Raw genomic sequence first — 23,455 nt, 5'->3', positions numbered from 1 at the left:
GCTACGTGATGACCATTGGTTGCTCAGACATCATGCTGAAATTTGGCAAGACACAAACCAGTCTTCTAAAAGACAATGTGTACTTTTAAACTCAAGCACTGGATCATTCGGAATGAGAGAAGTACTGTACCTTTTGCATTTTCAGAACGCTTTGGCAAGTCAAGGGTGTCAAAGTTCTTGTCCATGTCTCCATTCTTTTTTCCTGAAAGCACATAGCTGAATGTTATTTTGTTGTAAAGCAACGCTCCCCGCAGGGATGTGTAAAAACAAATTGGAGCTCAAGCCAATCAATTTCAATGGTGTCTTTCCATTTTTTATTTTTTTTATTTTTTTTTCGACAAATGCTATGCAGACAATTGTCTCAGGAATGACTAGCAGTGGGACATACACAATACTGTGTGTATACCAGCAGAATTAATCAAATAATAAGCAAATTCATTCAATAATTACAGCATTACCCAACTGAGATGATATATGAAGGGTTGTTGATTGAGAAAAAATTAATTGTAGCTGTTATAGAAAGGGCATTATTCATGTAACATTTTATACTGGCAAATGTGTGCAATGAACTTTAGCATCTTTATTATGATGCAGAATAGGATTAATATCACCTCATTATTAAATTACATTATGTACTTTGTCTTTGCATTTTTACTATGTACAATATTTATATCATTCGGATAAATTCACCATTTCATTTTGCACTCAAATTTAAAAGGCATTTGTTTCATTTACTTGCATCAATCTCCATTTTCAAGTGCCTACGTACAATTCAATTAATCCTTCCACTGCTAATTGCTCTCAATTCATTGCAGTCAAGAACCTACAGAATATGGAGCACATGAAGTGTATAATGTACTCCCATGTATGTAAGTATTCATATTAAGGCAATAGTAGAAAAGTGGAAGGTATAAAGTTCAGGCACCTAGAAGCAATTTTCTATGTCCAAGACAAAAAGGTATGACCCATTCAGGTAGTCTCAATATTGCCACCATCACCTCACATTCCCCCAACACTCCTCCCGTCCCCAAGCAGAGACACATACCTATTGGTGCTTCAATATGATGGGCTGCCTTACTGGCCAATACCTATTGGTGCTTCAATATGATGGGCTGCCTTACTGGCCAATACCTATTGGTGCTTCAATATGATGGGCTGCCTTACTGGCCAATACCTATTGGTGCTTCAATATGATGGGCTGCCTTACTGGCCAATACCTATTGGTGCTTCAATATGATGGGCTGCCTTACTGGCCAATACCTATTGGTGCTTCAATATGATGGGCTGCCTTACTGGCCAATAGGAATGTGTGTGTGCGCGCAGCAGGCTTCAAAACTACCAGGAAGCAGCAGAGCTTTGATAGTTCACAATCAGCAGGAATTCAGTCATAGCAAAGTACAAAAGCTGCTGCAGGCTACCTCCTGATAAGTGCAGTGTATACACCAGTTGGAAGTGCTCTTATTAAAAACAGTCACTTTAATATGGAAGTCTGGGGTTGAGAACCTGCCAGTGTAGAGTGTGGGCCCCATGCAACAACTAAAAAATGGGACTCGCTTAATAAATTGATGTATTGGTCTTTACAACAACTGAAAACGAAGAGCAGAAGCTACCTTCTTTTGCCCTGCCATGTGGTAGACTAACTCCAGTCCATTTTAAGCCTGACCCATGGTTCTCCACCATGGCGGTTTATGTAGAGCACCCAAGTATAGCTATATAGCCTATTCAACCAAGGCCCATCAAGTGACATGAGTGGGGAGATTTACTAAAACTGTCACAGCTGTGCATAGTAACCAATCATCTTCTAACTTCAGCTTATTCAATTAAGCTTTGACACTTAGCCCACGTTCACAAAATCGGCTACTTTCACAAAATATCTTTGCCCTATATACAGTAGCAGAATGCCTCTTCTAATATGATCAATAATTACTAGTATACGATGCAGTAGTGTCTCTTACCACTTTCTTGCTGTAGATCCACATCATAAAATGACTAATGCCTTTACAGCCGCTGCTGCTTTTGGTTGTGTTTCCAAATATCCACCTGAATTTTGTGGTCAGAGTGTGACTTGACATCTGGGAGAGCCACCCTCCTTATTTTGCCTCACTCTTCCTTTGAATTTACGTTTGCCTTTGATAAAACGATTCTTGCTTTGGATAATCATGGATATTAGATAGTGGTCACATATGATACTACCAACCTCAGGGCAGCAAATCTCTAGAGTACTGTGCAGTGTTTTATACACATGTAAGGATAGTTTTGCCATGTCTATGTGTGTTTATGTTAATGCAGGTGAAATGAGTAGGCTGGTGCAGGCTAATGCCGCATACACATGGTCGGACTTTTTTCGGCTACAAAAGTCCGACAGATGTATGGGGTAAATCTGCGCAGTGGTTGAGTGTAGTTAGGATATGGGGCTGCTGCCTCTACAGATACAATACCACCTAAGTGGAGTGTATTAGAATTTGGTAAAAAGCAGGAGTAGTTATGGCGTTGCCCTTGTGGGGTTAGAAAACATTTTTTTTCTATTAGTGGACAATTCCACTATATATTACCTGGTGTACATAACTCCTATAGATCTAGAATATTATTCTTAAAAATTATATTTATGAGTGAAACAAAAAAAAAAAAAACCTATATGTTTTAAAATAACGTGAGTGTTTTAGATCTGGAATCTGTGACTGGTACTCGGTTACTAATAATCACATTGTAATAAAAGTGAAATATCAACAGAAAATACTTCAATTATTTCCACAAAGTGCATTTGTGCTAAACCAGTGCTATAAATGTCATAAAGTGACTGCTGCTAAATCATACAGAATCATACAAAATGTCCAGTACTATGAATTCTATAAAGTGACTGGTGCTAGATCATACAAAATCATACTAAATATCCAATACAAAAGGTGACTGATGTGTTTTTAACCAGTAATCTTGGATAGGAAAAGTTCCATTAAAGAAAAAAAAAAAAAAAAAGTTCTTTTTGGAGTATTTTAGGATGTTCAATCTCTGAGAAACAGAGTGTGTACGCTACATTACTCCTCCAGTGCCAATTCATTTGGGGAGAACCCCTTCGACTCCCTAATAGGCCCCTGGTGGGCCAATGTTAATTACTGTTTGCCAATTTTGTCCTACCCGAAGCGCGATCACGGTCCTGGGGACCTAACTACACCTTCCCCTGATTTTCGCACTATATATATACACACACACACACACACACACACACACACACACATATATATATATACACATTGTATGGCTATTTTTTTCATGATTATATTGCTGTACACCTTTGTTACTGCAGAGTTGATGATTACCATCTTCAAATCTCTCTCTTCTATTGTATTTTCATTCAAATTTAATAAATACATATTCAACCTCAATGTGGGGAAAACTATAGCATTTGGGAAAATGTTTTCCCATCAACATTATTCATGACAGAGGATTCCTAGAGGAGATCTGCCTTCCACCATAGACATGAGATTGTTATCCAGTCTTGCTCCATCAAGAACTGTCATCTTATGCCTAGGAGCCATTTAGGTATTTGCTGCAGGGAAGTAAACACACAGTTCTGCTGGTTTCATTATATATTTATGGTGGGACCAAGAAAGTGCAATTTTCTTTGTTCATACATTGGTCACATGGCCAAAAAAAAATATCTATTTTTAAATCCATGGTATGAAAAGCGAACCAGCTGTGCTAAGCATAATATCAAATGCTTTTACAAAGACTTAAAAGTACAAAGAAGTAGTTGTTATACTGCTACAAATCCAAACCTGGAAAATGATTTTTGTTGTGAACGGGTTAATCCCAGTGGTAATAAAGTGATTAATGAACGTGTGTTACATTTTACAAAGGGGTGTCATTGTTCACTTTAGCTGGATGCTAATGCTAGCGGCTTTCTTTGCTTAGCACATTAACAAAGCCGATCTCTCAATTTCTACAGCGATCTGAAACAATGATTCTTTAACCCCTTTTTACCAAGGTACATTTTTTCCTGGTATTCAATGGGTTAAAATAGCTGCTGGAAGCTCAATTTTTTTTTTTAGCCAGCAATTGGCCGTTATGTAAAAGTGATCCAGGCTGTAGAGCTGCTGATCACTTTTACAGTACTGAGAAGGTGATGCTCACTCAATGCTTCATGATACAGATTGCTGAGCAGGAGTAGGCTCAAGGAACATCCATTCCCAGATCTCCAACACGATGAATGAGCCCGGAAACGATAAGCATTTCATTACTTTCAGGTTCACAGCAGTCATTCCTAGGCTGCTGTAGCCAGGTATACAAATAATCAAGCATAATCTGTGCTTGATTAGCTGCATTAACAACATTCAGGCAACATTTTTAGTATGTACATTATTTATATCATTAGGATAGATTCACCTTTTTATTTTGCACTCAAATTTAAAAGGAATTTGTTTATTTACTTGCATCAATCTCCATTTTTAAGTGCCTATGTACAATTCAATTAATCCTTCCACTGCCGATTGCTCTCAATTCAATGCAGTCAAGAACCTGAAGATTATGGAGCATATGAAGTACATAAGGAACTCCCATTTGTGTATTAAAGACAGTGGTAGAAAAGCAGAAGGTATAAAGTTCAGGCACTCAGAAGCAATTTTCTTTGTCCAAGTGCTGGGCCACACTAAAAAGACAAAAGTTCTGACACTTTTCGGCAGTCTCAGACTGCCACTCTCACCGAACAGCCTCCCCTACATTCCCCCAACACTCCTCCCTCGTCCAAGTGACAAATTCCTATTGGTGCATCACTATGATGGGCTGCCTTACTGGCCAATGGAAATGTGTGGAGAGTACAGGAGGAAAAGCAGGCTTCCTCGCTCCCAGGCAGTGGCAGAGCTTTGACAGTTCAGAATAAGCTGGCATTCAGTCATAGCAAAGAGGAATGGAAAGTTGCTGCAGGCTACCTCCTGATAAGTGCACCTATTGAACCCCTACCGTGTCCATAAAGGGGACCTCTAAGCTGCCCATGCTATGCTTGTTAGCCCCCTTGTGACAGCAACATTGTTAAAGCGGGGGTCCACCTATCTATCGTTTTTTTTATTTGAGTTAATTCACAAACTTTTCTTCTCAGCATTACATACTCACATATTGTGTGTAATATGTCCGCCTGTGTCAGATTTCGTCGGAAAGAATAACTTATATTATTCACTGCAGGCGGTTTCCATCTTCATTGTGGGCATTTGAAGCCCACAAGCATTTATTTCCTGGATGTGGTGAATGCTGTGCTCCCAGCGTTCACCGCTCGTTCCCGCACATGCTCAGTGGCATCCTGGGAAGCCTGAGACTAGCTCCCAGGAGTCTGGGAGAGGCTAGAAACACGCCTACTCCCACGGGAGGAGAACCAGGAAGTGCAAAGAAGAATAGAAAAATAAAAGGTAATTACAGCGATTTAAAATTTTTTAAACGGCATGTCAGCATCTAGGCAAGGAAGAGAATACATACAGATATTGTTCAAAATTTGGGTGGAACCCCGCTTTAAATAGAAAAATAAATGTTAAAAAAAAATTGTAATAAAATAAATGGAAAAATTATAAAATTCAAAAGAATCCCCCCTCTGCGAACACATATGAATGCAAACGTAGGGCCTGTATGTAAACAGCGATAACATTACACATGTGAGGTATCGCCACAAACATCAGAGAGAGAGCAATAATTCTAGGTCCATAATTAATGGTTAGCTTTAAATTGATAACTTTTAAAGGCTTTAAAATGCTGAACAGGAGTAGCTTAAGGAACACCCATTCCCTGATATCTTATGCCCCGTACACACGGTCGGATTTTCCGATGGAAAATGAGTGATAGGACCTTGTTGTCGGAAATTCCGACCATGTGTAGGCTCCATCACACATTTTCCATCGGATTTTCCAACACACAAAGTTTGAGAGCAGGATATAAAATTTTCTGACAAAAAAATCCGTTGTCGGAAATTCCGATCGTGTGTACACAAATCCGATGGACAAAGTGCCACGCATGCTCAGAATAAATAAAGAGATGAAAGCAATTGGCCACTGCCCCGTTTATAGTCCCGACGTACGTGTTTTACGTCACCGCGTTTAGAACGATCGGATTTTCCAACAACTTTGTGTGACTGTGTGTATGCAAGACAAGTTTGAGCCAACATCCGTCGGAAAAAATCCTAGGATTTCATTGTCGGAATGTCCGAACAAAGTCCGACCATGTGTATGGGGCATTACACCTATGGAAAATTTTAGGTACCATAGTTTTAGACCATTTCACGGGTGCATACAATTTCGTGTTTTGACACACTTGGTGTCCATTTACTTGACCCAACCCCATCTTTTTTTTTTATTTCCCTAAAAAATAGTATTCTATTCTGTGTTTGTGTGTGTTAAAATTAATTTGAGTATATTTTTCTTCCTAAAAATGTGTTTCATAAACAGTTGCACAAATGTAATGCACAAAATAAAAAAAAGCTGCCATAATTTTATTCTACAGGGCCGCCGCTTTTAGAAAATATATAAAATTGTTTGGGGTTTTTAAATTTTCTAGCAAAAATTGAAATTTTATCGTGTGTGAGAAATGTAAAAACTGTTCCAATAGAATTGAATGATGGTTAAAGATGTGTAAAAGCAGATCTCCACCATCAATAACATTATCCCTTCTCTGGTTCACGAAATACAATATTTTCTTTATTTACAAAATTATCCGGCCCCACTCCCCTTGCATGTAAACCACCTAGGCAAATTACATGCACGGTCCTCCCTCTGCCTCCTGGGATATACAGGTCACATGTCCCTGGAGGCATAGCCTTTCATTCAGTGAAGGAGGGGTGGGCCTAGCAGTGTGTCATTGGGAGGCACAACAGCTGAACCTACAAGAGCCGGAAGCTTCTCTATGACATCACACCAAAAACATTGCAATGTGGGATCGAGCGCTACCAGAAAAGAAGAAGATCTTAGCTGGACAATGCTGGATCCACTGGGTGGGTGAATATCTGAAATGTGCAGTCTTTGATTTGTTTACAGCATACTGATACTTTCCACAATATAATGAGTAAAATAGTTGGTGGGGTATTGCGGCTTTTACAAACATTTTGGAGTTTAACAAACAACGTACATCAGACTCTATATGTAAGAAGATCCAAAACGCAAGCAATGAATTATGGTTAGCTTAACACGGTCACAGCACTATGACTGCGTATATCTCTAGGAAGTCATGGATTTTTATCTGACATTGGTTTGAGGAAACCATACACACACTTATTGGCAACTCTTACACAACATACACTGAAAGACAAAATGCCATATGAAAAGAACACATGCGAGAGCTAAAAAAAAAAAAAAAATAAAAAAAAAAAAAAAAAAAAAAAATCTACTTGCCAAGTAGCCTTTTAAGGTTACCAGTCAAGAATGGGTATCTGTAAACTGATTTACCAACAAATTGTTGTACGATTGCAGCCTTAACTCTCAAGGATAGCTATGTGTCTGAGGCACACACATTTAAGAGTAGCAGCAAATGGGAGCCATTGAATGATCTAAGAACCTCCTCAAACTGATCAAACTGATCTAAAATTTAAACAGCTGAAACCCCCCCAAAAAAACACATACACATCTAGGTGGATGCAGCATCGATCTGATGCTGCATTCTGTCCCACGTCGCCAGTCCAGGCTTCTGAGTAGATCCCAACCATATGGTCGGGATCTTCTCAGAGCCTGCACTGGCTCTGTGACTGTGACTATCCAGACCAATTTTCAGCTTTCAGCGATGACGCACTTTGAATGACGATTGCGCGGTCATACAACACTGTACCCAAATTAAATTTTTATAATTTTTTCCCCACAAATAGAGCTTTCTTTTGGTGGTATTTGATCACCTCTGCGGTTTTTATTTTAAAAAAAATGTAAAAAACTGTAAAAAAACTGAATTTAAAAAAAAAAAAAAAAAAAAAAATTTTATATTTTGTTATAAACAATTTAAAACAGGTAATTTTTCTCCTTCATTGATGTACGCTGATGAGGCGGCACTGATGGGCACCAATAAGGGGCAGTGATGGGCACTGATGGGCGGCAGTGATGGGCACTATCAGTTACGCTTATAGGCAGCACTGCTAGGTGGCACTGATTGGCACTACTGGTGGGCATTGATAGCTGGCACTTGTGGGCACTGATAGGTGGCATTTGTGGGCACAGATGAGGCAGATGTGCCTCTTCCACTTCGGGACCGATGTCCCTCGTATCCGAGCCGGTGATCGGCTTTTTTTTCTACTCACGCTGACAGCATGAGTAGAAAAAAAAGCCGATTACCGATCTTTTGTTTACATCATGTGATCAGCTGTCATTGGCCCTTGCTTCAGGAGGTTTTTGACTGAAAAAGCGGAATCCATCTGAAATCTTCTGTAGGCTACCGATCGATTTAGCATTTTGATTTTTAAAATGAGCCGGAACTTTCCTGAGGGTTTCTGAATGAGGAATACGTGCGAGTAGAACCCTTAGAAGAACTCCCTTGTAGGGACTGGAAGAATGACTCTCTGGGATCTCAGTTCTGGATTAGGGACTTCATGGCGAGAGCCTTGGCTGGATACCTTGGTGCGTTTGTCACCAAGAATCTTTTTGGAGGTTCTTTCGTGAATTCCATCACATAACCCTGGGAGAGCATGTTTACAATAAATTAATTTGGTGTAATGTCTCTCTCCACTGCAGAAGAAACTCCTGGAGCCTTCCTCCGACTGGGAAAAAGGAGTCACTGCGACTTTCCGGAAGTCGCAGGAGGATTGAAGAGCACTCTACTCCTACCTTTGGGCTTCTGGAAAGACCATGGTTTCCTTTTTCCCTGCATTTTACCTTCCTGCTGTCCTTTCTGAGGCCGAAAAAACGTTTATGGGTCTGCACCTGCTTCTTTTTTACTGGAAACAATTTCTTTTTATCGGCCTTTCGGTCAAGAATGGATTCTAGCTCTGATCCAAACAGCAAATTGCCTGCGAAGGGAATGCTACACAGCCTGTTTTTTGATGCTGTGTCCCCGGGCCAGATTTTTAACCATAAAGCCCTCCTAGCAGAGTTTGTCAATGCTGCGGACCTAGCCGACATGCGTATGGACTCTGCCGAGGCATCTGCAATATATGACACTGCTGCAGATAAGGTTGTAAAGGAGTCCAAAATCTCTTGTTTTGGGGAATCCGCAGTGATGTGGGTCTTCATTTGTTTAATCCAGTGCTCTAAATTCCTGGCAACACATGTTGTTGCCATTGCCAGCTTCAGATTGTTCATCACCGATTGCCAGGCCCTATTAAGAAGTAGGTCCATCCTTTTATCTATGGGCTCCTTTAGCGTGCCCATATCTTCAAAGGCAAGGTCAGTTGATTTGAGACCTGCGAGAAAGCGGAATCCAGTTTTTGAACCTTATTCCAGATAGATTTAGAATTTTCCTCAAACGGGAATCTTCTTTTGTGGGCCCGAGAAAAAACGGCTTCTTCTCTGGTTCCAGCCATTCTTTTTTAATAGTGTCTGTGATTATAGAATGTACTGGAAAAGTATGGCCTTTTGGGTCTCCTAGCCCAGCGTACATGCGGTCGTGCAGTGAGAGCTCCTTTTCTCCTCTATCCCCAAGGTAGCGTGGATTACTTTCAAGAGTCCTCCTACCTCTTCTAGTGACAACTTGTATTTAGAGGCGGCATCTGCTTCATTTTCCTCCTCTTCTGAATCTGATCCATCTGGAGTAAAAAAAAAAAAAGGAACACAGTCCCTTACCTTGGCCTTGGCTTGCTCCCTTAACCGCTGCATCCTCCATTGCAGAGTGCACTGCGGTCGCGTGGCTGAAAGAAGGCCAGTTCCGAGATTCAAAAACGCTGCTGCGCTGACCCAGAACCAGAAGAGCACCATGTGACCCTGCCCTCGTCCCCTGCGCTTTGCGGCTAGAAATAACGCTGCACCCAGAAGTGCTGCCTCTTCCTGTACAGGATGTGGCTGAGGACTCTCCTCAGCCACCAGAACAATGGTGGCTGCTAGGCTTGTACCGCCGCCGTCCCGCGATGCGGGCGGCCAGCTGGAAACCACCTCAACCGTCCCATCTGAAGCAAAAAAGGGCAGCACCCCCAGGCAGTACAGACTCTTCCAGAGCATGGAAGGGGAGAGATAGCCCACGGGACCATCCAGCAAGAGGGAGGATCACTCTCCTAAACAGAAAACAACGAACAGGTGAGAACCTTTTGTCTACCAGGAAAAGCCCTGAGAGATCATGGCTCCCACCAGAAGCGTTTCTCTGGCTGGAGGAAACACAAAAAACTGAAGGAAGCTGCGTGGAGGCCTCCTGTTAAAGCTTGGAATGATGAGGTGTTTCCTGTTGGAGGAGGAGCCATGATCTTGCGGGTGCTGTCCTGAAAGATGTTTTGGGAAAAACTTGCTGTAACTGCTTATAAAATATTTACTGGAGTTTGGCTTCAATTTGTTTAGTGTAATTAAATATGCTAGTACATCTAACACTCCCCTCCACCAGACGGACAATGCTGTTGGCCAAAGGTGCTCCCTGTGCTCATTCATCCAGAATGAGAGCACTCTAATACAGGAGGGTGTGTTACTGGCCAGATCATCAGGTAAAACCAGAGGGAAATAAGCCTAAAAAAGAAAACTGATGCAACCGCCACATCTAAGGATTGGTAAGCTACAATATTTTACATTTTTAGTTTTGGGTTTATACCACTTTAACAAGTGATCAAGTAAAAATGCCCATGTGTACTGCATAGAAGCCATAACAGTTTCAATTTGTTGTTGTATAAATATGATAGAAAAAAAAAAAAAAAAAAATTGTGCCAGATTTGTGTCTTAGGCAGATTCCAGAATAACAGGCTTTTAGCAACAGCAACTCAGCAACAGAATTTTGCTGGCGCCTGTGCAGGCCTGTCACCTGGAACAATAAATTAAGTCAGTAGAGACAAGCAGGATCTTCTATATAAAGGAAACTGCCAGTTGAATTATGGTGTATAACCCAACAAAACAAATAAAAAAAACACATTAAATGACTGGTTCTGTAAAGCAAGCAGACCTGGGAAATAAATCCAAATCTAATCATCTATAAAATCACAGAGACACGGAAGGTGAAGGTGGGGTAAAGCAGAATAAGCTACAGACTCACCTTGGTTAAACCATTCCTCTAATAAGCAGGAAAGCAAGAGAAGAAAGGTGAATTACAGGAGGGACAGAGAAAAGTAGGCAGATGAATCACAACAATGCAGATCTGTAAACCTGTAGACTGTACACCTAAGGCCTTAAGCTGGCCATACACTAGTAGACATTATCTGAAATTTTTAATTTCAAGGTTTGATTTTCCAATCATTAGTAGGGTCAAATCAATGTTGGCTTTGATCGAAGCAACAGGAAAATTAAAGCAGCAGAATGAAAAAAATTTCCTCGAACAAATGAATTTCCAACAGTGAATGTGGTTTTCATTTAGTAAAGTCAATTCATTCCAAAACTGAATGTTAAAAGCAAACTAAATGTCAAATTACTTTCAAAACATTTGGCAAGTCAAATGTACTGAGAACTTTCGTACAACTGTTGGTACAAACATTAGTTTGAAATTCTACTAGCGTATGGGTAGCTTTACACTACAGCTGGGTTTTCTATAATGTAAACAGTAGAACTAAAAATTAGTTTGGATAAAAGCTGTCAGACTGCTTAAGTTCCTTCATAAACAGTGCCATGGTTGGCATGCATGGCTTACTCATCTATAAGAGATCTATACTAGACCGGTAAAAAAGTAAAAACAAAAAAAAAAACAAATGCAAGGACAAGTTCCATGTTCTGTTATGCAAGGTGATGTTGGAGTAGCCGTTTTCTACTCTGTAAAGTTAAGCAGGCCATACATTATGCAATTATCCTTCCTTCAAACACAGGCTGAAGGAAAGAAAATTGCACGATTCCCGCATCAACACAGACAGCATTGATGGGTGAATCTGTCCCGTAGCGCTATTGTGTTCTGCCCCAGGGAGCTCCCCCCCCCCCCAATACAACGATCTCTGTTCACAGCTCTAGTCACTAGCAGTGATCAGGTGAAAGCTAACCCAACAGGCGGGTTGTACTGTAGTCAACTGATGGATCAACTTCACTACAACCAGCCTGCCCATAGACTGATCAAAATTTGGCTGCTTCCTGCTGAACCGGCCAAATCTCGATCAGTCTATGGCTGACTTTACTAGTTAAGAGTTTAGGTGTAAATGTAATCAGCTTAGTCACAAAAGTGTTCTAGAGGATCCATTCTTGGATCTGCCAGGAGAACGGTGATTACTGCTATTGGCTATAGCCGCTGGCAATAATTGTTTGCTAAAAGTCTGACATACTGGTTGTACCCAAGTCGATCAATGGACCAACTTGGATATAATCAGCCTGTCCTAGACCTGAATCAAATCTCGGCTGGTCCCTACTGTACCGGTACCGGTATTTAAAAAGGCATTTACTGTATAGCAATTATCTGATTGTAAAACCACTGTGGTGGTCACATAGACAGCAAGTAAGGTGAAATCTCTGCTTTGGGAGCTCACAAAGAGCAATCATTTTTTTCTAGTAGTGTTGAAAAGCGTTTGGCTGTTATTGTTGTCTGCACCCCTGTTGGGGAGATTTCTTTTCACTTCCAGTCCCAGAGAGAGAGACGGTCTCCTAAAAGCTGAAAAAAAAAGGACCCAGACAGGTTCTAAACTTTACCCAGGTACATCTAAATAAAAAAAAGGTTTGATTTAAGTTATACTTTCATTTATGCACTAATGTACAAAAACAGCTTATTGATTGTAGTCATTTCGTAAACTTTCTAAAAACACAGCTCACACTCAGGAATTGTTAAATTTTAGAAATCAAGTTTTGGTTTCACAACTAGATTTTATATTATAACACAGAGAAAACAAATGCTGCACAGTAACCCACAGCAACATGCACCATGTATTAATCTATACTACACTGCCAATTCCGATTTTTTTTTTCTTTGCTGTGGTGTTATTTTAAGTAACAAACATGCTATTGAAAAAGATCAAAAGATAAATGTAACCAAAATAAATAAAACATGCCATGGTAATTTAAAATTTGAGTAAATAGCTGGGGCACAGCATGTAAATCAAATTGCTAGCCTGCATCAAGCTTCTATTACAGAAAGTGATACTTGCCTTTTCCCCATTATTATACTGGTACAGTTCTACAGACCGCACTATGTTAAGTTGTGTGAATGTGCTGTCATTCATTATAATGGGGCTGGAGCAAGACCCGCAGACAGACACAGGAGCCATAACACACTTGCGACAGAGCATGGCAAGGAATGTAGCTGGAATGCGGCCTCTACAAACACGGGCAGAGCAAGCCCAAGCAGGCCAGACTTTGGCCAAGTTTTGGTGATAACAAGTTAAGGGTGGGTGACAGACAACAGAGGCAGGCAAGCACTTTTGTTTAATTTGTGAGCAAATAGATCATTATCAGCTCCATAGTTCATTGCTGTCGAAATACTATTCTGTTCTGTATAACGACTGAGCGTGCCTTAACAGTCTAAAAATGTACAGTAAAGTACATCATTTATACAAGCATAAATATGCATTGTAAAGGGCTTATTCGGTCAGGAGACAAGTCATTTGAACACACATACCCACCTGCCATTAATTCATATAAGACCCTACAAGTCAATTCATAAACCTGCGTGAGTTTTTTTACATTTTTTTGTTGCATAAAAACGTTCAAATAATTTCCACATGTAGGCCTCCATTTCTTACGAATTGATATTCAGTCTCAGTGGTACCCATTCGCACTATCCCCTAATGGACAGTAACTAATTATATTTTTCTTTTTATGTGATAACAATGGGAACTGGCATACAGCATAGTGCTAAAATTGACAACATAACATGTATATGATAAATTCTGCAGAGCCATGTGCTAAAACCTTTAGTGAACGGGGATAAAAAAAAAAGAACAATGCATGGAAATGACAGTATTGCATGTGTTGGGATTGCAGGAAGTGATGCTCACGAGTATGAAAAGTATAAAAAGGCAGCTTACATGGTACCCATCAGTTACCTTTAGCTTTTTTGCCTCCAAAGCAACCAGCATCATCTTTCTTTTTCTTTTGCTGTCCGCCAATCCCGCTTTGCATTGTACTGTCCAAGTCATGGAATCTGTCTGCTCCCGGCACCTCTTTGTGGACGTGATAAGAAAGGTTACGCATGATACACACACAGTTTTCCACAGACTGGAAGCAAAGGATAAAAATAACCTTTAAGTGATGAAATGTGAAAAAAAAAACAGGCAACACATATCAATTGTTAAAATCTGCTCACAGTTTCATTCTAAAATGCTTATGCCAACACAGCTAAGTTCACACACATTGTGTGCAATTATCCCTAGGGCCTATGAATACAGTATTAAAAACAAGTATCTATTTTCATCAATACCAAGCCTCATATCACAATGAACTGGTAGAATTATTGTATACTATCCTTCCTGCTACACTGTTATTTATATTGTAAAGCGCTGTGTAAATTGTTTCCACTATATAAATCCTGTATAATAATAAATTATTATTAATTATTATTATGTGTTAATTCACAGTGCTGAAAGCTAAGGTTCAGGATTTCTACTTAAAGTGGTTGTACACCCCGCTTGCACATTTTTACCTACGGGTAAGCCTATAATAAGGCTTACCTGTAGGTAAAATGAATATCTCCTTAACCTTTATGGTTTAGGGGATATTCACCTTGCATGCAGCCGCTGACATCAGTGGCGCATGCGCTCTGTAGGTCTGGCAGATGCTGCCGGAATTTCAGAGCTCCTTGCCGTAATGGGGACTCCCGCGCGCACGCATGGGAGTGGCCGGAGCCACGAACCCAGAAGAAACGCAGAGGGAACATGTCAGCTCCCTCAGCGGTGACCGGGAGGCAGTGTGGGTGCTTCGTTCTAAGGCATTTCATAATGAGCTAGTATGTGGTGCATACTAGCCAATTAAGCCTTTGCCTTACAGGTTTTTTTTATTCCCAGGGCATACAACCGCTTTAAAGCCAGCCATACATGGGATTGAAATGCAAACGATTTGTGTACAACCAGCGCCACCCGCTATAGTCAGTGTATTCTGATGGTGGGAAATTTTCCTCTTCCAGAATAGAACAGCACAGCTGGAGGAAAGCCACCATCCATATCGAGTTTGTGGATGGAGAAATCAAGACATTTTTTTTCATTCAACCCGCTGGTGTATGGAAAGCCGTAGATTGACTACATCACCCCTTAAACCCGGGTGTACGAAAATATGTATTAACTCAACAGTGAGCTTTAACAGTGAGCTGCCACATATATGGGTACAGTTGGTATTACTGTTCTGTGCTCGGAGTGTGCACCCTCTGCACCATCATCACTGACTGTACAGTCACCAACAACTCCCAGTAGCCGTTTACGAAGTGGAGCCACTGGGATGGTCTCCCAATCACATGCTCACCATGACAGCCAATCACAATGGTCACATGACAAGGAAACCCATGTAAAACCTCCGGCATTACAAACTTTTAAAGAGCTGGCTACCACCTGCAGAAAAGGGTTAGACAGCACATAGACCCAATGGAAGCACTTGGCTCTCGGGTATGGTATAATGAAGATACTATAATCATGCAGTTTTTAATCTCTTCAGGTCAGGGATTTTTCTCTTAATGCTTCATTCTTTCACTATCCAGAAACAAAGTAGAAGTTTCTATACTCTCGGTAATTCAGACCCATGCTGGCAATATATCAGCTTTGGAATTTGGGAGAAACAAAGACTAAAGGATGTTGTATGGCTTGAAATGAACTTATGTGGGCCATTTCAGCCTGTGCTTTTTACAATACCAAAGTTCATGGTGTCCCAAGAAGATCTTATGGTTTTCTCAAGTCTACATAAAATATATTTTTCATTAATAACCTCAGCTGTTTATGAGTCTGCTTACTCTTTAAACAGGGCACACCCGGTGTTTCTGATATCTTATCTCAAAAGTTGTGAAGTAGCAATGAAGAATAATAGTAATATCTGCCTAGCCTCCACTAGCTAATCTACAAATTCTTGCCACAAATGTTACTGAACAGTAAAAACTTAAATATATAATAATTCAACACCTGAAAAAAAAAAAAAAAAAAAAAAAAAAAACTCCTCCACCACTCCATTCAGCTGAAAGGGAAAAAAGAAAAATACCCAGTATGGAGGAAAATATGATTTACACCATTTCACAGCATTGGGGCCATCACTAAGGACCAGTCACACGGGGAGAGCCCAGAGTTCCATGTAAGCTACAATTGCACAACTCTTTGCTTACATAGGGTGGCTTCTCCGGCTCGTGTCACCCGAATGGAGTGGTGGTGAAGCAAAGAAAAGGCAAGTAAAGGAATTAAAGTGAGAAACACTGTATAGCTACCAGGAAAACAGCAGTAACAGCTCAAAATATGCCCTCTAAAAATACATTACTTTCCTTTCTAACCCTCCCATGTAATGTACCATCAATACCAGGAGAAATAGCTCACCTTGTTGTCTGTGTCCTTTTTACTAACAGCAGATTGTAACGCATGTAGTAAAGCGTCCACCAGCCCATCACACTCCCGCAGCCTCCTACGAGCTTCTGCGCCATCTGAACTCACATTCCTAGTAAATAAGGGAGAGAAATGGTAAGGTTAGTGCTCATATTCTCTTTGTTATACATTTAATTAGTATAAAGGTATTATGTAAAACCATCACTTTCTCCGCAGCAATGAAAAGGACAATGATCATTATTTTTGATAGGCTAGTGATAGGATTTTTTCTTTTTATGACATCAGTTTAGAACTAGGTTTGCCCTTACTGTTGCTGTGCTAAAAACAGGCCTGAAAACTCAGAGTGACAATGACCTACCCCTTTCATTCCAAGCAGAGAATGAACATCTTTTTTTTTTTTTCTTAAATAATCTTTATTAACAATTCTTAATTTACATACATCATATTGTATTAAAACACCTGCATGTTCGCGTGGACATACTCCACTAGAAAAGGGACATACATCATATGGTACACTAAGGCGATCGGAAGCTTTCCTTTTCCTTTTTTTTTTCCTTTTCCCTTCCCTCTTCCCCCTTCCTTCCCTTCCCCCAACCCTCCCACCCTTCCCTTACCCACCCCCTACCGGCCACAGCCTTCCCTTTATTCCTGGCACCCTATGCTTTCCTACCACGGGTTCCACATCTTTTCAAACTTCTTAAGGTTCCCTCTTCTAATATATAGGGCTCTCTCCTTCCATATTACCTCATTTATTGTTTTAGCCCACTCGTCCAGTGCAGAGAATGAACATCTTAGTTACACACAACCATCAGCATTCAGGCAGTTGAGATTCCTTTACAAATGGTGTTATAGAAGACCTAGTTTATAAAAGGCTATTGGTTAAAAAAAAAAAAAAAATGAAGCACACTTATGAAGCACACTCATATCAACAGTTTAAACTGACACTGGGAGATGTAAGTAGAATACCAACTATTGTGAATATTACGCAGTCTAATATAAAATTATAGCAGACATCTTACATCCACCTTGACAACTGCCTATTCTTGAATAAAAAAAAAAAAAAATGGTATACAGAACCTAAAAGGAAAAATATACATTACAAAATTGTTTTGTCAAAAGGCATAGTTCATTGTTGGCAAAAATGTAATAAATACATCCAAAAAACAAAAAAGAAAAAAAAAAAAAGGTGCACATATTACATCAGGGGTGCCCACCGCAGGCCCATGAGCCACATGTGGCCTGCGGAGCCCTCTGATGTGACCCACGACCTCCTGCTCTGGGATGGCGGGTTGGCAAGCCCAGATCACAGGTTCCCCACTCGTCATCCCAGAGCATTAGTGTTGAGAATGGAGCTGGCGGTAGCGGAAGTATGCAGCTGCAGTAGAGAGTCTTCCTGTATCACAAATGCACTCTGCCTTAGACAGCAACAGCCATCGATACCTGCAGGTTGATTCCTGAAGTGAAGATTGTGTTGAAAGGTCAGTTTTTTTTTTTTTGTTAAATAAGCAAGGGGCATATCTGTTCTAGCCCTGCACTGGTTACGCTAGGCTGCTTTCGAACCGATCCACAGGTGCAGCGCAATGCACCTGGAGGTTACCTGCACTGAGCCATAGACTTCTGTTATTACCTGCGGGTTTGGTGCACCTTCTGAAAGTGCACTAAAACTCCTGAATGCAGGAGTTTTGGTGCGATTTCAGAAAGTGTACCCCACCTGCAGGATATAATAGAAGTCTATGGCAAAGTACAGCTAACCCGCAAGAAAGCCACAGGTGCACTGCGCTGCACTCGCAGTGCAGGCAAATCGCAGCACATCAGTGTGAAGGTATTCTTAGGCCCCTTTCATACAATCGGTCCGATTGGGTCCGCCTGTCTGTTTTTCAGATGGAGCCAATCAGACCCCTCCATTCACCTTTATGGTGGACTTGTGTCTGCTTACATCCGCCTACCTCCAATCTGATCCGCTAAAAAACCAGAATGGGATCCACTCCCTTCTGTTTGGGTGGACCGAATAGAGGGCCCAGAGTAGAGCAGGCTGTGTCGGTGTCCACTCACCATATGCAGAGTGGACATGGACCTCCACTCATTGTGGCCCGCGACTGGCTACCAAGTTGCTTAAGTGGCCCTTACGCTTCAAAAGGTTCGGCACCCCTGTATTACATGTGTGGATGCAATGCATAGGCTACCGTAGACTCTTCCCCCAGCTCCAGGTTGGTAAGAAAGTATGGGCCTACCATTATGGAGCTGGACAAACAGCGCACTATACCACACTTGCATTTCAAAATACGGGTCCCATCTTCCACTGCGGAACCACAATTGCTGTGTAGATAGTACCCAGCGGGTTAAACGAAAAAAAAAAAAACCTGACAGCTTAGGTTGGAGCCGCTGTAATAACAATCCGATGTCGGACTGGCTGCCATACACACGGGCCAAATGTCGGCTGGTTCAATGGAAACCAGCAGACATTTGGCCTATGTGTACTAGGCTTTAGTCTATTGTGTGAATAGATGGACTTTACAGCTGTTCTACACTCACAAGAAAACCCAGCAAAAACATAAGCAACAAAAAAACAAAAAGAGATACAGTGAGAACCACCCCATGATTCAGTTAAGAAGGGGTGGTACCGCATTATCCCATCAAAAAAGAAATACTGTTCGCATTAAAGGCAGCATTGACTATAGCAACTGAAACCCTAAACCTTATACTGCACCCATTTCAGCCAGGAATAAGCCAATTCTCTAAACCAATCCTATATAGTACATACATTATGGGCAATCTGGCTTCTTGAACATATACAAAGTCTCACCATGACACAAACTATAGCAGTAATAAAATCTGTGAATTATATTAACGTGTGTGTGTGTGTGATGAAAGGTAAATTCTCTCCACAATAAACTAATGTTCAACTGTCCTAGTACTGTATCCTCACAGTATGTAGCAATCCAGGAGTTACTCCTAGCAACAAAAAAACGGCTGGTTCATAATGGTTTTGTATACCATTACTCTTCTATTTGTATGCGATACAATTTTTTGGTTTAGGGAACCAACAAATCAGAGCTGGGAATCTACACATAAAAACTAGTAGTTTGCTTACTGGTAATAGCACTTTTTTTTTCCTATTGCCTTTAAATTACCCATTGTTTTATGCAGCTGTGGCACCTCTGCCTGCCTTAAAGTGGTTGTAAAGGCTAAAGGTTTTTATTAACCTAAATGCATTCTATACATGAAGGTAATAAACTTTCGGTGTGCGGCCTGATCCCAATCCACTGATGTGCATGAGACCTTAGGCTCGCCCTCCTGACTGGCTGAGTTTCCGGTCGACATTGGCATCCGCTGCTGTCAATCACAACCAGTGAGGCGGGAGCGGGGGTCAGGGCTGAGTCACTCTCTCAGTCTCGGATGCAGAGAGCCGGTGTTCTGCCGAGAAAGTTCCGCTCGGCGTATAAGTTCCCCCCTCTACTGCGCCTGCGCAGTAGGTATCGGCGGAAATAGCCGAAGCAGAACAGCTGAAAATCAGCTGTACACGGCGTCTGTAAGAGGGCCCCTCGCGGGCTCGCTTCACTCGCCATGCTTCGGGCATGGCCTCGCTGCACTCGGCACTTTTAGATTCCCCCTCTAGGTCCACTTGGATGGTGGGGAAGGAATCTGGACTCAGAGCGCAGGCGCCGTGTACAGCTGATTGAAGCATTTGAGCTTCGGCTATCTCCGGCGGCTGACAGTAGTATGTACTGCGCAGGCGCTGCGCCTGCGCAATACAGGGGGGGAACTTATCCGCCAAGGGAATATTCTCGGCAAGACACCGGCTTGGGAGCGAGTACACACCAGTTCCACCAGAGCAAGCGGCTTGCTCTGGGGGGGGCACTCGGCAAGGGGGAGAGGGGTGCCGGCAGCCACCCATGGACCACCACCTACTGATCGGTTTCTGCTGTGACTAACCACAGCAGAAGTGGTACACGCATGTGCCCCCTAACCGGAAGTGCAGAATCACAAATATATACACATTATTCTGCACAGAACAGCCGTCCTGTTGCAGTAAATCTGCTATAGAGCAGTAAGCAAGTGAATATAAACTATATATCTCAAGGGCAGTTCCCCGACTTGTGGAAAGGGCTACACAATTACATGTTTTCATCTGCCATCTGCTGACTCACCCATGGGGGTGTGTCCATGACAGCCTGAGGCCAAAGGAAGCCAGTTATAGGCTGCTGATGGTCATTCAACCTGAAAGATGAGCAATGCTGGATCTTAAAGGCAAGTCTGGTAAGTGAGGGGAACCGCACGGAGGAGAAGGTGCGCATTGCCCACCATTGTATACTCATAGCTGAAAAAAAAAAAAAAAAATGTTTTTAATAAAAACAAAAAGAAATAAAAAAAACAGTCTGAGCGGAAGCTATCTAACTGGGGGTGTGGGTGATACAGGCAGAGGAAGGGCACTTTGACTGGGGGAAAAGAAGAAGACTAGGAAAAGGAAAAAAAGTACCCAGGAGCACAATTACTGGATGGGGAAACGATTTTCTTTGCTCCTAACTCAATAAACCAGTTGCTTTATTTACACTTCTACAGGACTGCTAAAAGAGTGGCACTTGTACATGCATTAAACCCTGTGCTCCAGACCTGCACTGAGCTAAGCAATGAAGGGTGGCATGTGGCTGCGGACCGCATGTCTGGCACCAGAGCACTAAACGCTAATTGTTATTTTAACTGTGTTCATTATTTCTCTCAGGATAATTTCGGTATCAGTATGCTCAATTTACATACATAAATATTGCATGAAATAGTTCTCAATGCAAGGCTTAATTTTTATCATGAATCAGTAATACTTCTCATGTTAGATTTTAGCTCCAGCCAGTACAAAGAATCTCAATTAACAGCGATCATTTTAAATGTGAGATTATATTACCCGTCCTTAGATTCAGGTTTAACTTGATGACCCAGACAGTAACATCCTTCCTGTCCTAGGATAACATCACTCACTCATCGCTACTTTATCTATGGAGGAATAACATTATCATCTAAGGACAAGAAGTGGTTTGGGACTACAGAACACCTCCCCAGAACATGAAGGGAGGGTACTGTAGTGCTTGGAACTGATCTGGGAAGTGCTGACAACTCTGTTGTTTGGAATTTCAGTTCTATACAGGCAGAGAAGAAGCTACAAGCTTACAAGATTTATGGTAGATCAACAGGTATTTTTCTGTACTTGTAGCATTTTTTAAAGAGACAAAACATGGAGAAATATGCATGTATAGGAGAAATGTACTGCATATTTGTTCCAACTAAATTTTTTTGTCCACTTTAAAAGAAGCAAAAACGTTTGCAATACGTTTTTTAAACTAACTTTAAAAGGCCTGTTTATAATTGTGTTGCTGCATGGATCGCTCTTCATAGGGCTGGGGTGGATGGACAGTAGGATGAGCTTGGGTGTGTTCAGCACGAGTCAAAGCTGACAGCCAATCATTGGCAGCACAAGTAATTCAGACCCTGCAGCCAAAACCTATGCAAGGGGTGCATGTGTTTGGCTGTGAAGCATGCCTCCATTGCCTATGAGTTGTTGGCTTTGACAGTTTCCTTCTTAGCTCAGGTAGGAGGTTTGTGTCTGAACACGCCTGTACCACTTTGGATCCGACTTTGCCCTGCGACCTGAAGTCCGACTTCAGTGAACAGGGTATTTGACTTTGATCCCCGACAATACTAGGCACTGTCTGGTATGAATCTTTAGGGGGAACTCCACGCACAATGTAAAAAAAAAAAAAAAAAAAAAAAAGGCATGGGTTCCCACTCCAAAAGCATACAGGCCCTTTGGTCTGGCATGGATTTTCAGGGGAACCCCCACACCCAAAAAACAGCGTTGCCCCCCCCCCCCAAAGCCATACCAGACCTTTATCCAAGCACGCAGCCCAGCAGGTCAGGAAAAGAGGTGGGGATGAGCGAGCACCCCCCCAAACCGTACCAGGCCGCATGCTCTCAACAGGGGTGGGGAGGGGGTGCTTTGCTGCGGGGGGGGGGCAAAGCGCAGTGTGCCACTACTTATATTGGCATGGGGTGGGGTCACCGGAAGCACATCACCGCCCATCATACCCAGTGCAGTGATGTCACAATGGGGTGAGCTCTGGATGACGTCACATAGTGACCCCGCCCCTTGCCAGTAAAAGTAGTGGCACACCGAGCACCCGACATTAGAGCGGGAGAGCGCGTTGAGTCGATATCGGAAGAAGAACAGAGGGAGAAGACAGCTGAGAAGACCGGGCAAAAGAGCGAGAAGACAGCAGAGGAGACTCGGCAGAAGACAGCGGAAAGAGGGAGAACAACTGACAGAAGCAGAAGACGTCAGCGGAGGACACAGAGGAGCCGGAGAGGGGTGAATGGGTACAATGTACCCCATACTCATTCACATGGGGTGGGGGTGGGGTCGGGATCTGGGGGCCCCCTTGTTAAATGGGGCTTCCAGATTCCGATTAATTCCCTGCCCGCAGACCCTGGCAACCAACGGCCAGGGTTGTTGGGAAGAGGCCCTTGTTCTCATCAACATGGGGAAAAGGGTCTTTGGGGTGGGGGGGTGCGGGGCCTCCCCTGCCCCAAAGCAACCCCCCACATGTTGAGGGCATATGCCCTGGTACGGTTCAGGGGGGCGCTCACTCGTCCCTACCCCCTTTCCTGACCTGCCGGGCTGTGTGCTCAGATAAGGGTCTGGAATGGATTTTGGAGGGACCCCAACAGCGTTTTTTTGGCGTGGGAGTTCCCCTTGAAATCCATACCAGACCGTACGGCCTGGTATGCTCTTGGAGAGTGAACCCATGTCGTTTTTTTTTTTTTTTTTTAATTTGGCGTGGAGTTCCATTCAAGATCAGAGCACAAGTCGCATGCCGAAGTCGGATCAGTCAAGACAGCGATCCGACTTCAGTGATATTCAATGGGCTGAAGTAGGATCAAAGTTGGACCAAAGTAGTGCATGGAGCATTTTCAAAGTCAGACTGT

At 42.2% G+C, this 23,455-nt stretch overlaps 1 protein-coding gene across 6 annotated transcripts in view; it reads right to left on the bottom strand.

The window, feature by feature from the left end:
• ARVCF (ARVCF delta catenin family member) overlaps positions 1 to 23,455 on the bottom strand; it is a 1,066,482-nt gene that overhangs the window by 62,412 nt on the left and 980,615 nt on the right. For 5 of the 6 annotated variants that reach the window (XM_073628741.1, XM_073628766.1, XM_073628751.1 and 2 more), the window contains 4 exons: positions 16,478 to 16,595; positions 14,021 to 14,192; positions 11,107 to 11,124; positions 131 to 202 (listed from right to left, as the gene is read on the bottom strand). In XM_073628741.1, coding sequence (XP_073484842.1) covers positions 131 to 202; positions 11,107 to 11,124; positions 14,021 to 14,192; positions 16,478 to 16,595 — 380 coding nt within the window. The remainder of the gene's footprint in view (positions 1 to 130; positions 203 to 11,106; positions 11,125 to 14,020; positions 14,193 to 16,477; positions 16,596 to 23,455) is intronic. The other variant, XM_073628759.1, reaches the window with a different exon arrangement.

The sequence above is a fragment of the Aquarana catesbeiana genome, linkage group LG01, assembly GCF_042186555.1.
Source record: "Aquarana catesbeiana isolate 2022-GZ linkage group LG01, ASM4218655v1, whole genome shotgun sequence".
In the NCBI taxonomy this organism is placed as follows: Eukaryota; Metazoa; Chordata; class Amphibia; order Anura; family Ranidae; genus Aquarana; species Aquarana catesbeiana.
The sequence above is the reverse complement of the archived record's forward strand: the minus strand, read 5'-3'. Positions and strand labels throughout refer to the sequence as shown.